The 16,216-nt window shown below is 39.7% G+C and overlaps 1 protein-coding gene across 3 annotated transcripts; it reads right to left on the bottom strand.

Moving 5' to 3' along the window:
• Window positions 1–1,142: 1,142 nt before the first annotated feature.
• Window positions 1,143–15,149, bottom strand: LOC122982062 (protein-serine O-palmitoleoyltransferase porcupine-like). 3 transcript variants are annotated; one of them, XM_044351055.1, is made up of 18 exons: window positions 14,370–14,989; window positions 14,131–14,239; window positions 13,117–13,291; window positions 8,287–12,827; window positions 7,421–7,563; window positions 7,125–7,317; window positions 6,939–6,982; window positions 6,595–6,776; window positions 6,360–6,490; window positions 6,240–6,260; window positions 5,959–5,973; window positions 5,723–5,848; window positions 5,524–5,624; window positions 5,324–5,400; window positions 5,169–5,232; window positions 4,881–4,966; window positions 3,560–3,670; window positions 1,143–3,287 (listed from the first exon to the last, which is right to left on the bottom strand). In XM_044351055.1, the coding sequence occupies exons 5-18, from the start codon at window positions 7,554–7,556 to the stop codon at window positions 3,186–3,188; spliced, it is 1,389 nt and encodes a 462-aa protein (XP_044206990.1). In that variant the 5' UTR covers window positions 7,557–7,563; window positions 8,287–12,827; window positions 13,117–13,291; window positions 14,131–14,239; window positions 14,370–14,989; the 3' UTR covers window positions 1,143–3,185. The 3 variants fall into 3 exon arrangements, with proteins under 3 accessions (XP_044206990.1, XP_044206989.1, XP_044206988.1); XM_044351054.1 differs by lacking the exons at window positions 1,143–3,287; window positions 3,560–3,670; window positions 4,881–4,966; ... (9 more) ...; window positions 7,125–7,317; window positions 7,421–7,563 and adding an exon at window positions 15,051–15,149 and having other exon boundaries at window positions 9,461–12,827; window positions 14,370–14,500; XM_044351053.1 differs by lacking the exons at window positions 1,143–3,287; window positions 3,560–3,670; window positions 4,881–4,966; ... (9 more) ...; window positions 7,125–7,317; window positions 7,421–7,563 and having other exon boundaries at window positions 9,461–12,827; window positions 14,370–14,798.
• Between the last annotated feature and the right edge of the window lie 1,067 nt (window positions 15,150–16,216).

Raw genomic sequence — 16,216 nt, forward strand, 5'->3', positions numbered from 1 at the left:
CACAATGGCAGTATTACAAGGTCAGCTCTGAGGTTTCGCCTGGCTCAGCAAAGACCTGCAGAGCTGTGGGGCATGCTGCTCAGCTGACGGGGCTCTTTGCTTGTTCATGGTGCTCTTTCTCGAAGGGGCCCCAGTGACAGAGCCATTCACAAGCTCCGTCCATAAATGCCCGAGTTGAGCGCCACATTAAGCACAGCATTCTCAGAAACCAGCACAGACTCTGAAGTACAGCAAACATGCCCGGAACAAAAGGTAAGTAACGTAAAACAAACATTAATTTCCAAAAAAAAAAGAAAAAAAAAAGAATATAATTCTTTAATTTACTACTAGAGAAGCTGCATGTTCATTGAATTAAAAAAAAATGATATTTTTGTGTAGCAAAAGTAAACTGGTTTCCATGTGATTATTTCCGCCATTTTCAGGTAATAAGTCGGACAAGAAGTCAACTACCAAGGTAGGAAAATTATTATTATGTAGTACAAAATCCTTATTTTCATCTCTCAATCTATAAATATTTATTCTATATATTTAATATTGCTTTCACTTCACAGCAACCTCAGAGTCCTAAAGAGCAGCCGAAGAAAGGTGATCAGAAAGGAGATGATAACAAGAAGCAAGGAGGTAAGCATTTATAAAAATTTCTTGCGCATGTTATTTTCAACCCAGTGAATTAAATCTGTGCACAGACTATACCCAAGTTTTAAAAAAAAAACAGTTTTGTGCTGAATTCATATAAGCTTTCAGTGTTTTGGGACACTACTGGAAATCACCTATATGTGGCAGACAGTGTGGAAATGAGGTGCTGTGATTTGCTGTGTCCCCAGTGAAGGTATCTGTCTGTGTTTCATCCCCTCGCAGGACAGCCGAAGGGAGAGAAGCAATAACTTCCAGGCATTTGTGAAGATGGCTTTGGAGACACTGCTGGGGTCCTGCCGTCGTAAACATGGAGGTCCTCGGGGCAGACAGGGCTGAGTGCACTTCCCTTGCGCACTTTCCCCTTGAGCTTTCACTCTGGGCTGTTGTTTGGCCTTCCAATACAGCATCTGCTCACCTCTCACAGAGGCAGAAAGTGAACTTGATCTCCATCCATCACCATCTGTAGTTCAACCTCTGTCCCCCCCACCCTCCCACCACCCCTTCCCTCCCCTCTCTCCTACCTTTTTCTGTCCCCTTCCCCACACTGTCCACTCTGGATTATTGGATGCTCAAAAATAGACTCCAGATTAAACCGGACAAATTCTTTGAGCAAAAAACCAGTTTGTCACCCTTTTGCAATCTTCCCCTAATTTAGCCTGAGGATTGACTGTCTAACAGTCCATACACTCTTCTTGTAAATAATTATTCAAATAAACGACTATTTCGTAAAGCACTCCAGCATGTATCTGACTTTTGTTTATTCCTGAACATTTCACATCTTCTCAGACACGTTTGTATTTTTCTCACTTTCAATTAAACAAAGACAGCAAACCAGGTTTCATGTAAAATTTTATAAAAATATCACAGGTGTATCAGTGCCTTCACATTTACAGGGGGAAAAAAAGTTGGTTCAAAGTAAATATTAGAATAGTATTTAAAGTACTTGTTGGATTGAGTGGTATTAGCTCTCAGGCAAACATTCAGGCTCTAATCTAAAACACTACATCTGTTGCACTCTCAAGAAGCAAATCCTTTGATGTTCTAGATTTAAGAAAGATATAGATAGTATGTGAACACAATCTGACACAGACACTCCTGTTATTTTTATCAGGTAATTATCAATTACGTAAATGCATCGTTAAAAGCAGCAGTGTAATAAAAATCTGTGGTTAAGGATAAATATTTAATAGGATGTACTCTATAATTTCATCTTGAATGTGTAACATGAATTGGAAGAGAAACATTTTTAGTCCTACACTAACATGTGTAATACCCTGATTCTAAACTTTTATTATCAATACCGAAGAGTGAATGGGTGTTTTAAATGTTCACAAATATTAACAAGACCTTCTCTAAGCAAAGACAAAGAACTCAAATTATAAAAGAATTATCAAAATAACACAAAACAAAATACAACCACTATTAGGAAAGGATACCACAAAAATCCATTCATAGCCTTATTGATTAAATTTCTTTATCTAAAATTCACAAAAGGGGAAATAATTACTGACAACAATGACATTTCTGCCTTATAACCTGTGCTTTTTTTCCTTCAAATGTAAACTCTTTGTTGTCTTACACATGCTCAAACAAACAAGCTCTGTTAAAGGATAAGTATTTTTCTTATTACCAACAAATCTCATGAATAGACCAAAACCAAAATCAGTTCAGCCTACTAGTATTGTCTCCGTGTGACAGACCTCCATTGTTGTCCGAAAACTATTAAATCCTCATGAACGAGCCACACACAGTTGCGCTGGGAGACATGTTCCCTTCCCTAGTTTGTTTTGTGTCAATCCAACGTAAATCAGCAGCTGAGAATAGATCCCAACAAATACACTATTTACTCCCATTCAAGTAATATTTGCTAAAAACTACAGTGCCCAGGTGTTTTAGGTAATGATATAGCCTTTTTTTAAAAAATTAAAAGTATATACTCATGATCTGTTTTTTTTAAGATTTATGTTGAATTGGCTCAGGGCTCAAAGCCACAGGCAGGCTGGTTTTGGTATTTTCATGTGAATTGTTGGAAAACTAGAGAATATCACCAGCCTTATCCTTTAAACCTAAAAATACGATTGTAAAAACACTTGAGGTGAAGGGAAAACCACATCTGGAGGACATCTGGCGCGGCTGACTCTGAAACCTAGATAATGGGCTCTATCGTGGGTCCACAGAAAGGAGCAGCCAATCTCCACCATGCTGATAGGTATCGATTGTGACTCACAGTGAGACATCGGTAACTGCTGTCACAACATGAGGGCTTGTCAACTGCAGCTCAGATAAAAAGGATGCGATACGGGGGGAAGAAAGAGGGAGGAGCGGGCTATCATTTCATGGATATCAAAACTAGTCCCCAGCAGGTTAGAATAATAGATTACCCAGCCAACATGCAGCGTAACCTGAACGCTGCGTGTTGGTTTATTGTACACAAGGTTGATTCTGTTCTCTTCGGTCTGATGCGTGTTAAAAGTCACAGTGCAGAAGTGGAGAACCAGCCTTTCATCTCTCATTATTGCTTCTTTCACTTTTCCTCTTGTCTCTTATTATTAGAGGATGAGGCGGTACAATATCCAGCATCCAAACGTGACCCAGTGGCTCGTCCAGCTCAGCTCTGACCACTTTTGAATGGTATGATGGGTTATATCGTCCTGTAGGGGGCGGTACATACTATGTAAGCTCAATCTGTCCTTATTTATACCTTTTATGAAAACATTTTTATAATAAAAATGGAAATCATTAATATGTTCTTGGTTGCATTTATTCTCACTCTCTAAAAAAGAATAATCCAAAACTATTCATACACAAACCAGCTAAGGTTGCATTCCTATACAGCATTTCACGCGTTCACATCCATGTCAGATAGTGTGCTGTACATTTCATGAGTACAGAGTGTATAAATATAGTCAGGTCGTGACCTCACCTCATCCTCCTCCATGTAGTCCACACTGGAGTTGAACACAGAGCCCAGGTACGTCAGGTGGAGTATTGCCAAAGCGCTGAATGCTATATTAATCATATACACCCAAAGCTCCTGCAGAGATAGATAGAGAGAGAGAGAGAGAACGCATCATGTGGGAACAAGGATTCTAGACAATTTCATCCATATCCTTTTCATTGTAATCTGTGTCTTTTTCAAATGTATTGTTGCCTCAATTGTGATGTTGTACAGTCCATGTAGGCTGCTTTTTTCTGGCATGAGTCATTATTCCCTCTACCCGCTGCTCTTGATGTGTATAACCAATCTAACATAAGGGGTTTTTGCTGGGCATCTTGCCAGGTAACTCCCAAAATATATCAATTGAAAGACAGAGCATTGGGGCTGCTGTAATTTAACTGCAGCAGATGTGTTTTTTTCTGGCATTAAAACCTGATGTCCGCACTACTTTACTAATACAGTAATTATATCTTTTTAACAGTCATAATATTTCTTGTGTTTTCTAATATGATAGATATTTTGCCCATTGAGGAGTATTCTTATTATAGGCTAAATCAAAGGGAAAATTTTTAAGGGGCTTAGTTTTCATATTTTTGTTCATGTGCAGGGTAAAAATAGAGAACATATTTTTTTTCCTGAATGCTAACTAGGCAGAAGATCTACTAGGTAGGCCCCCTTTGAGCGCCTCCTGCTCTGTAAGGAAGTGCCAGCAATGCCAGTACAATGGCCATTTGCACAAATGAAATAGCAGAGGGGAAACCACAATATGTTAAAAACAAGCACAAAACACTGCAGTCCTGTGGTCAAAACTGGGATTTCTATTTGTATAACATGAAGCAAGGAACAATCCTAAAATTATATCTAAACAAGAATGAAAATTAAACCCATAAACAATGTAACAAACCTTTTTTTAAATGTGCAGCTGTAAAAACTATGAGTATAGGTTACATCTGGAAAAAATACTCATTCGCTTTCTTGCTGAGTACAATGAGAAGATTGATACCACTCGCTGGAGCCAGGAAACTGTTAGCTTAGCTTAGTATAAAGACTGGAATCAGAGGGAAACAGCTAGCCTGGCTCTGGTTGAAGGTAAAAAACATCCACCTCATATTTACAGACAGAGAGAGTGCTATCAATCTTCTCATGTAACTCTTTTGAAAGAAGCAAATAAGTCTATTTCCTAAAATGTCAAACTACCCCTTTAATATTTATGCAAACCTGAACAAAACTGATAATCTTAAATGTCGGGAAATAAAGGCCATTTTCTCAAAAAAGAAAAAGAAAGGAAGAGAAAGGTGCGTATTACCTTTTTGTGCTGGTGAGTGCAGTTAGGCTGACATTTCTTTGACAGTATACAGGCATTAAAAATGGCTGCAAGCCTCTTCCGCAACACTGAAACACAAAACAAGACCAAAGCATTAAAAATAAAGCCAGAGGAGGGGTTTCTTTTTAACCATACAAGGTAAAAAACAGCACTGCGGTGAACAGAAACAGAGAGTAATAGCAGGTGCAATTCATCATTACTGTGAAGCTAAGCACCTTCTGTAAATGGAAATGTTCTAATGTGGAAAAGAGACATTAGGCGGTGTCTTACCGTGCTCAATGTACGTGATAAACCCGAGAGATATCAGCACAGCACCCAGATGAAAACTCAGACCCTACCAGACACATGAGTTAGAATCAAAACCATCCACTTGTTGACACAGATACATAACAATTTCTTATGTAAGACTTCCACAAAGCACTCACATGCAGAAGGGCGCTGGCTGTGTATGTGACCATGACGGCGGAGAACGTCCCGAATTTGAGAGCACTTTTAAAAACATCTGTGAAATGAGAACGTCGGTTTGCTTGAGTGTCCGTTTAAACGAGTCATTATCATCCCATTTATAACGAAAAGCAAAAACAGCTGCTTCCATTAAGCAATCGGTGTTAACATTATAACTCACAGGTGTGCAGAAAGCGAGACATCGGCAAATTCCATGACGTCACCACCTCCACCATCGACCGAGGAAACTCTATATTCAGCGGCTTGGATACGGTCATATCCCTAGAAAACAAAAAGGTAAAGAAGTGGCGGACTGTTTTAAAAATGTCCACAAAAAAGAAACACACTTGTGATGTTAATGTTGTGTATGAAATTCTGACCATTTGAGGTTTTCTTTCTCCTCGGTGAAGCCTGCTCCAGCCAGAGTAGTAGTAGTCTCGCTCAAGTAACCAACAAAATAATTACTGAAGTGGAAAGACATTGTGTTCTCATACGCAAGCAACCACCTGATGTAATGACATTAAAAGAGGAAAAAACAGACAGCTATTACATTCCAATATCAGATAAAATCCAATGTAATGAATTAATTATTACACTATAACACTAAAAGACATACTTTGCTGTTGTACCTCTGAGCAGCAACGGGATAAAGAGAGAAGATGTAGTAGTTAATGTTAGTGACACATTGACATTGATACAAATGTTTTATTGACTTGCCATATGATGATCTACGTCTCACCACGGTTATCAAGATGGTGAAACGGTTTCGGTTAATGAAGGGGTGAGACGAGTGTCCTGGTACACATGTGGCTGCACAGAGAGGGGGAGTGATGTGGGTACATGCATGCAGGTCAGGGCGTTACACGGGTGGTAATCAGAAAATACGGATGCAATTACCTGATCTTCCTCCTCTTTTTGCTGTGAACGAAGCAGGTAATAGAAGAAAAGAGATGATGTGTAATGCAAGCCGGAGAAGAAACAGGCATTTAGATTTGTTTACATCTATGTTCCACTTACCTTCGTAGCAGCTTGTCTCCATAAACAGGTATAAAATACGGGAAGAGGTAGGGTGCCACACAGTTGGAAATAACAAGGCAGATCTGGCTCTTCACCCAGCTAACAGACACTTTTAAAAGCCACGAAAAGCTCTGAGAAAAAAAAAGATTTGAACAGTTAGCAGCTAGTCCCAGAATAAATCTTTTAAATAATCCTCACCTTTTTCCATACTTCAGAGATACTGTATCACACTTACCAGCTTACGCCCTTCTAAAGCTTCTTTGTAGCTGTTGAAGCTGATCCAAGGACCAAAGATGACTGTGCCCACAAAGTAAATATAGCCCATGAACTCAATGGGTGAGGGTACGCTGGTCACAACACCTCTGTCCAAATCGAAGGCCAGAGAGATGGCTTTCATAGCGACCACCATCTGTGAACCTGGATGACAGCAGCAGCACTTAAATAGTCACCATAAAAACTAAATAAAACCATAATTGATGCCAAATATAAATGAATACCTAGAATAATCCCACTTAATGTTTTTTTATCCAGCAGAAATGTGTCAAGTGCTGCTGCCAAAAGAAAAGATGCATGCCCTACCTCTCATCTTGTGCCAGTTGGTGGTGTCCATCATGTGCAGCTCTCTGATGAAATTATACAAGAATAGTCTGTTTTTTATGCAGTTCACGGCAAATTAAACTCTGCAACACTGACTTTGAAAAGCATTCACTTCAAAGGCTCTCTTGATATATGCTGCTGAGCTATCAGGTATCAGCTGCCTCTTACCCCAGTAGCAGGTAGATGAGCACAGTGATGGAGAGGAAAGTGCCTCGGATGGTCGAGTGGCGGCACAGGAAGAGGAAGAGGTAGCAGAGTAGGCTTAGAAGCACCACCCAGATCATATGAAGCTCAAAAAACAGGTAGAGGGTGTAGAAACCTCCAGCCACTGTGCCCAGGTGTTTCACAAAAGATGGGAGGCCTGACGGAGCAAGATAAAGAAAATAAAGGAGATGACTATGATGATGCAGGCTGTATGAAGTGGTGAATAACACTGACGAGGCACAAAATAACAAGACTCTCACCCAACATCCAGAGAAGCCGACACAGCAGGCAGATAACCAGCAGCTGCCATACCTGCTCCAGACCCTGCTGAGCTGTGGGCAGCAGGCAGCCGTGAGCAAGCTCCTGGAAAAACTTCTGTCGGCTGAACGCTCCCATCACTAGACTTAAAAAAGGAAGAGACGCCAAACACTGCATTGTTACATCAACAGAAACATGGCATCTGTATTAGCAGTGTCTGCATATCTGTGCATCATACTGTATGTGCACACATACGCAAACTTGCAAGAAGTTGCAACACACACCGTCTCAAACTTCAAATCCCAGCATGCAAAGCAACTCAACTACAAATCTGTGCATATCCATGCAATAGCTGTCAGACTTTTTTTTTTTTGTCTTTTTAGTTTTTGGTATCTAAATATATAATATTTTTATTTGGTAACAAATGCATTAAACTGGATCCACGTGTGAGAATGAAAGCATGAAGAACAGAGCACAATAACATGCAGATTTAGGCCTAGTGACCGCTGTACTGAAGACTTATTTACTGGGCAGTAAGAAGAATATTAGACACATGCTATTCTGCAAGGCATGCTCTAATGTAGCTCTCCGCAATGCAGTCGACCAAGGGGATGAGTTGACTCGCAGCTGCCTTACAAACCGCCGCATTTATATTACAGTATGTCATAAATAGAGCAAAGCATCTCAGATTTAAAAGCTGCTAAAGACTGCTAACCTTGCTTCACCTAGCCAGCGGATGTACAGTCTTGTTACCAACGTACTTGAGAGCTGTTCCCCAGCCCCCCACATCAAAAACAGCTAACTGGACCCCCCCACCTCCACCCCCAACCCCCGGGCATGTCAGTTTGTTTTCCAGGAGAAAACTTACCCCCTTTCCGAGCAGCAGCTGGAGGTTCCTCTATGTGTTTCTACACAGCTGCTTCCACGTCCTTCACAGTACTGTTAGTTACGCGTGTGTGCTGCCGCTGTGTTTTAAGCGTACTCGGTCCAGATGATGCTTATCTGGATGACTCCCATTGTCACAGCATCAGCACCACTTGCCTGTCATCTATGCAGCCACGCGAAGACGTACCGACCAATCTACTGCTTAGATCCTCGGATGTCAGCCAATCACTGCCGCCGTTAGCCTTGAGTGACAGCGGAGATGGCCAATCAGGATTAGCTACCAGTGCTTCCCCGGTGCCTTCCCACCAATTGGACGTGTACAGCGTGCAGATGGAGTCAGACGGCAGGCTGTGAACTCTCATCTGGCTCTGAGATGTGGTACAAGAGGTTGCGGAGGAATGCGCTGTCGGCATGAGTAATAAAAACCAATAAAAACACTTGACCCATTTTTTCTTTTGCCACAATTCTTTATTCACAAATCCAGATTTAAGAACAGAAATCAAATTGTATTTCTGGCTCAGAAAGTCGTGCAATATGTTGTCAGCACCAAAAGTAAAATTGTAGAAAAACATAAACAGCAGGCAAAAACAAATATTGTTCCTTAGCAATATGACTGTCTTGTGTATTTTTACTGTAGGTAAGTGTATATTATTTACTTTAAACTATGCTTAACTACAGTTTTACATTCTACATAATGCAAACAATATTGGTACCATTCTCTAATAAGGGTTTAGAAGTTGTGGATTTATTAGTGATGAAAATCTTTTACTGTCTACTTGTCAGTAATAAGCTATTAATAAGAACCTTTGGGTTGCCAGGTTGTGAAAAGATCCTTTAATAAAGGTTAACAGATCTAACTTTCTAATAAATTATACATTCTGCATGTTAAAAAACCATGGGCCTCCTTCTTTCTAATAAGTATAAATTCAGTTATAAATGTTAGTAAGTCATGAATGTGCTGAACGGGCTGAACTTTCTAATAAACCGTTTGTACCTTTCCGCCATTGTAGATGTTAATAAACGAATAATACATTGGTCTAGATGCTAGAGGAGGATAAACACCAATCAGAAGGATTTATCACAACCTGGCAACCTAAAAGTATATTCACTTAGTCCTCTAAACAATCTGACTTGTACATTCAAATAAACAGATTTTACTTATTCTTTATTGTAAAATTGTATCTATATATTTTACCACCTGCTTTTTGTGGTATTTTTCTTACTATATAGATATAGATCCTTTTATCTTACCTTCTATTCTTTGATTATAATGCACAACATTTAGACAAAGTCCTTGTATGTGCAAACTTACTTGGCAATAAAACTGACTCTGATAAACATGTTACTATGTAGACTGGTTTATAGGTTGTAATTTTGAGCAGCTGCCTTATTTTGTTTTACTTCAAAACCGAGCAGTAGTTGAAAAGTATCCTTTGAGAACCACAACTAAACACAGTGACAAAAAGACCCAGTGAAAGAAGGCATGAAGGCATCTTGTTATTATACTCTGGGCTTTTTTCTGCTATGGAATTGTACTGCAGCTCACAGAACAAACTGGCCATTACAATGCAATATGACACAGTGACAAGAGTCCAATCCAAGAAAAGCAGAGAGACATTTTTGGGTCAATTTAACAATCCCTCCAGTGCCACCATCAGGCCATGGACAGTTTGTCCACAAAACTGTCCCCCCCCCCCCCCCCCCCCCCTCCCCAGAGCTCTATAACTCAAGAAAACTGCAGCAAATATAGTACGCTCATTTTATTTCTGCATACATCGTTACGTACAGACTATATTTCAGTTTAGACATATTGCAACGTTAATTTCTTTCATCTCTTCTTTCTGTGTCTAAGTGAGAATCAGCCTGATATGGTCGCAATGTAGTTTGGAGTCTCATCTACAAATGCAATCATCTAGTAATACGTCCATTTCAGATTTTCTCAACTCCAGTGCGTCTACTTTAGTGAATCTATTTAGCAAATGAAGCACAGCCACCAAAATATCATTTGCAATTTCATCTATTTCAAATGGAGTGTTTTGATGACTGTTGCAATACCCAAATGCTATCACAGTGAGCGTGGCATGAAAGGCAAAGAAAACATTTTGGAAACAGTTAATGTTATAAAAGTGTCATTCACTGACTGACTGACTGACTGAATGATATAAAGTAGATTTAAAAACTACACAAATACAAGATTACGTTAACAAACCGTTTTAAACATCTGACTTCAAAGTCAGTGAGTATGTTACATTCAAAAGATGCACACAGTAATGGTATTATAATGCAATATGTTGGACTTGGGGGTCAGTGTTAGCTACAAAACAGCTGCCCTGCAGCAGGTGGGGAACTAGTGTCTTGCTCAGTTACTGTTTAGCAGGTTAGGTGCTTGCTGGTAAGGAAAAGAAAGGTAGTTTCCTTGCTCAGTATGCCACCCAGCTTTCTACCACTTCCAGATTTTAGTCCACACAAGCAAACGGAAAAATGCAACACTTGTGTATCCCAAATACCGGAATTGCTGTATTTGCTTACAAAGTGAGAGAACAAAACTATACATCGTATGCAAATATATTTCTATAATATAAAAACAACAAATGTTTGTTTGTATGGCTCTGGGTAGCTGAGGTAGTCGGGGAAAACTAAATTCAGTGACAATTCTTTTCAGATATAATGCTAGATAATGATAGTCATATTCTTGCAAGTCATAGCACTGCGGATTTGCTCACAGCCAAAACTGATTACTCCACAAATTGCCAAGCACAGAATATAGCCTGCAGTCAAAATGCCACCTGGTGCACAGTTTTGCAATCCGGGTCAGAAACGGATCCTACATACAGAACAGTATTATTTACCAATGGTGGGCACAGTGGGCAAAGAAATTTCATCTCATCAGTGTAACAAGTGGCAGCATCTCAACTACAGAATCATCAGTAAATAAAAATAGCAGCATTAGAGTTCAGTCACTCACATTAATTAATGCAGCATGTTTAAAATATATCAGTGTGCTGAACCAGGTTAGGTCTACATGCAAAAACAAAAAAAAACTATGGAAAAAAAAACATGCAACCGATACATTAACAGTAATATCATAGGAACACTAAAAAACGGAACCACTTCATGCTGGACGCAAAAGTGCAGCATATAATAACAGTTGAAGTCCTTCAACATAAATCCAAAGAAACTCATGTTTATCTTGTGTCGTCCAAACACACCATCGAGTTTGACAGAACGGCTTAATAGCTTAATGATAGAAAGCTCAAGTCTTGGTACAAGTAGTGGTGGAATGTGAAACATCACGGCTGAGACAAACAAGCCATTCAGAGGCTAAATCCCAGTAACACAAAGTACAGCCTCTGTTTTTTAAAGTGTAAAAATCTTCCTCCACTGTTTCCATCAGAGCACAATCTCAAGGTCATAAGCTGTTCTTTCCTTCTTTTCTTGCACACTGCTTTGTTCAACCAGAGGAATCAGTGGCGTCTCGCACGGTTCCTCCTTCACATGATCCTTCTCCTTCTCCTGCTTCTTCCTTTTCTTCTCCTTGACATTCACTTCTTTGCTGAGAATATATTTATAATTTCTTTTAACCTCAAGTAATGCTGAGGTGAGGCACTGCGGTGAAAAGATCTGTAGCGAGGATGGGAGTTGTGGATGTAGGGGGAGATGCGGCTGAATGAAGTCTGCAGGGTAGTTGGGTGGTTGTGGTGGCTTAAACTGAAAGGAGGTACTTGGGTTACTTGACTGTTGGGGTTCTGGCGGCACAGAGGAGTGTAAGGGTTTAATCAACTTGGGTAAAGGGATTTCTGTTAAGATTCTTGCGTGTGAGGCTAGCAGTGAGGCTTTACGGCTCTTGGGTAAAGGCTCAGGGGTTCTGGTTGTGGGCAAAACAGTCTGGTCAGTAGCTGACAGCTGAGGTATAATAGTCAGGGAGCTCTTAGCGTCATCAGCCAGATCAGCTGTCTGGTTTGGCTCAAGCTCCTCCGGCAGATCGTTTTCTGGCATCAAATTTTGTGACTCAATGATGGAAGAATCTTGCTCAGATTCAGTTATAGACTCCGTCTGTGGCAGGAATAAAACGTGGTTGTGACGTCGACAGAACAGGACGCCGCACTTGCTGCACTTCCTGCCATCTCTGACATGCAGCAGCTTATGACGCTTGAGGTTATGGCTTGAAGTGAACGATCGATCACACATGTTGCACGGAAAGGAAGGCTCATCCGTGTGGACGCATTGGTGCTCCGTGAAAAGAGCCTGACTCGCGAAGCGCTTTCCACAAATCTCACAGGGAGCGGACTGTTCTTCTTCATGCTGCTCTTTGTGTTTTATAAACTGTGAGACATTGGTGAAGTTTTGATCGCACTGCTCACACTGATACCCGCTTGACAGTGAAATTAGAGGTTTTAGCAGCACAACAGGGCTCATTTTGCTTAGTTTTGGGATGCCTGCTGGTAATTTAAGTGAAGGTAATGTCTTGTTTGGGCTGGGTGTTGTTTGTGGAGTCTTGGCTTCTGTAATCAATGTTTCTCTCTTCTAAAAAATAGACACAGAGAAGGGTGGAGGAGTTAAACTCAATAAAATAAGAAACAATTTCTTCATAAGATATGGCGGAAAAATATAGCTCAGAAGATGCAGCATGTTCTCTTTCTTACAGCCAAGAAAAAAATCCTCTATTGATCCAACAGCTACTAGTCCCGCTGTCCACCCTCCCAAGTAAACCTTTATGCTTCCTAAACACAATAATTACACAAAGTTGAATATACAGGTTTTGTGTTTTTCTAAAAAAAAACATAGAATAAATGCAGGAAAAAATAATGGCTACCTTTGAAACTGTTGGGGTTGATGGTGTCTGTATTTCTTCTGAAAGTTCACTTCCTGTAGTTTCCATTAAAACAGAGGACTCAAGGTCCATATGAGAATCAGCACCAGGTGGAGTTTCTTCTGTTTCTACATTGGCTGTTTGGCTTCGATGGCGCCTTTTTCTGCGGCTGTAAAACCTTTGAAAAAAATAGTGAAAACAAATTTCTTTAAATACCTTATAAATAAGTGTGTCACATATATGTACTCTTCGAAGAGGAGTAGGAAAAGTTTGCACTCTTCATTTGAAATAAAGATGGTATTAGGTCTGACAGGCTGTAAATTTACACTAAAATATGAAGCAGTTAGCTACTGTACTGTACCATTATCCACTAACAGCTAAAGTTTACAGACTGTTTACAATGGCACAAATGCAAAATGACAATCACAATACTTGTAAACAGAAACCATGTTCAGTTGTGACAGTGGTGAATTACAATAGTTTATCCAGCTCTGTTCTTTCCGTACAATGTGAGAAACTGTGACAGATACCCATCATAATTACCCAAGCCAATGTTTTCAAAATGCTTGATCTGTCTGACTAACAGTCCAAAACCCAAAGATATTCAGTTTATTTTCATGTATGACAAAGAAAAACACCACATCTGAGAAGCTGCAACCACATAATGTTTTGGATTTATTCTTTAAAAATGACTGAGACGATTAATTGATGATCAAAATAGTTATTTCTCTGTTGACCAACTAATAGATTAACTAACTAATCGTTTTAGTTCTATATGAAAAACTTGAATTTTGTGTCTTCAAGTCAAATGTCCTCACGAGCCAAAATGACAAGGAGCTAGATTTGGGTTATAACACAGTTACGGTAATAAAGTATATGCATGACAAGCTAATGTAAAGTTTCATCGTGTTTTGTTGTTGCTGGTTTGCAAGCCACCACCCTACAAACAAAGACGATTTTACAGTACGTCCTCGCAGTTAGCGCTAACTCGTTTTGTAGTTAGCAACATAAACTTACATGTCTCTCCTTCTCGCTTTTTTCTTGGGGCTCGGGCTCTGTTTAGGTTTGGTGCATGTAAACACAGAAGGCACAAAGTCAGGACTGTCGTGGTCCATGGACGCTTCTCCTGTAAACACACAAAAGATTTCAGACAACTTTACATCACATTTTCCACTAAATCTAACCAGCTTTGCAGATGTGTCAGCTAGCTGCAGTAGCATGAAACTACTACAATGAAAGCAAACCGGTTATCTTACCTGATATGAAATGAGCGCCACAGATACGAGCGTTTCCATTGAGTTCTTCGGTGCTGCCGTTCGCTTGTTTGATAACTTTTAGCCATAAACGCCGCCGGTTGGCCTGAAACGGCCTGGATCCGGATGGTATTCTGTAAAATTTGAGTTTGCTGGATGAGGAATGTCGATTTTTACAACCAGACACGCAGCAGGCGGACATTTTTACTTTAAAACAGTTATGGTTTTGTGTTTTAGCTTCGGTTGAGGAAGTTATCATCGGCAGTAACAAAACTCGACTTCCGTTGCCAAGACGCGCGCGCATCCTCGTGCTGTGGGTCGTGTCCACCCCCTGGCCGTGTCTGGACGGTAACCCTAGATTTGCAAGAGTCTCGCGAGATTCGTACGCGTTGTTTCTTCATTGTGCGCGTTGTTTGTCACTGAAAAAAGGCAGAGATGTTTTATAATGTGACAACGCTTAGGGTAAGGTCTGGTTAGGTTCAGGCACAAAAAACACTTGGTAAGGGTTAGGGAAAGACCTTGGTTTGGGGTAGAATGACCATTCTCGCGAGATCCGTCGTAAATCTAGGGTTATCATTTACGCACGACCATCCTCGTGTGGACTTCAGGACCGATTTTTAACCGTTAATGTTAAACAACCGCTCAATAACAATATTTAAGAGCAGTATATGTATTATATCTTACTTTATTTCCAGTAAACATAACATTGATGTAGGTGAGCCGTTATTTTTGGTATTCATTCAATCAAAACAGCTACGTGAAGTATATCAGTTACACGTTTGTTGTTGCTATGAGTCCCTTTACGTATGGCACTCTGTCTGGCCACCACACGGTGCACTGAGGACCCCTGCTGGCCGGTGTTACATCAAATTCTGTGACCCACCAGGTTCTCTGACCAGTTTGATTGTGGCCGAATTTCCTCACTAACTTTCCTCAAATAAAAAAAGAGCCTATAGATGCAGACAGGGTCACAAAATGTATTACTTGTGATGTACTGTAGGTGTATCACAAATCTGACGTTAGTTGTTATATTTGTTAGTCCTCAACTCACCAAAATATGTGACCCCCTGTATCCATGGGGTCCATTATTTTTCCCCCTTATAGTTTAAATCATTTGTGACCTAATCTATATATTGTAAGATCACATTTTTTGGTTCACACCTATCACAATTTATACCCATCTAAATATTATGGAGGCACAACTTTTGGTAACAGCTATCAAAATACAGAATGTGATAAAGGATGACAAAAACAGAATCTGATGGGCCACAGAATTTTTTGCAACACCTCTAGGGCTGCAACTAATGATTATTTTTATTATTGATTATTTTCTCGATTAATTGATTGATCATTTTGTCCATAAAATGTCAAAATAGTGAAAAATGTCTTTACATTTTATTTTTGTCCAACCAACAGTCGAAAATCCAAAGATATTCACTTTACTGTCATAAAACAAAGAAAAACATGAAATTATCAAATTTGAGCTGGAACCAGCAAATATTTGGTATTTTTTCTTGAAACATGACTGATTGATTTTCGATTGATCTACTAATCAATTAATGGACTAATTGTTGCAGCTCTAAACACCTGTGCAGTAACCCATAGCCTACTTACAGAACAATAACACCTATTTTACATGTTGTAGCAAATATAACTCAAAATAACAATGTCGTTAAGTGGTAATGAAGATTGATTTGGTTATTACTGCATTATCTTGAAACACTTCACTGTGATGGATTCTAAGATTGTAGTCTAAATTGTTTTGGAAAACATAATAATAAATGTGTTAGTCGGAACTATAATTTTTCTTCTCTCAGATGTAGTTTTTATGCAAATATTTTCAGTTCAAA

This window comes from Thunnus albacares, chromosome 5 (assembly GCF_914725855.1).
Source record: "Thunnus albacares chromosome 5, fThuAlb1.1, whole genome shotgun sequence".
NCBI lineage: Eukaryota > Metazoa > Chordata > Actinopteri > Scombriformes > Scombridae > Thunnus > Thunnus albacares.

Excerpts from the sequence above, each read along its gene's own strand:
- LOC122982062 (XM_044351053.1), bottom strand. The coding sequence starts at position 14,670 with ATGCGCGCGCGTCTTGGCAACGGAAGTCGAGTTTTGTTACTGCCGATG. Across the intron at positions 13,292-14,130 it reads AAAGCGAGAAGGAGAGACAT|GTTTTACAGCCGCAGAAAAA; the intron begins GTAAGTTTATGT and ends TTTTTTTCAAAG. Across the intron at positions 12,828-13,116 it reads CAACCCCAACAGTTTCAAAG|AAGAGAGAAACATTGATTAC; the intron begins GTAGCCATTATT and ends TCTATTTTTTAG.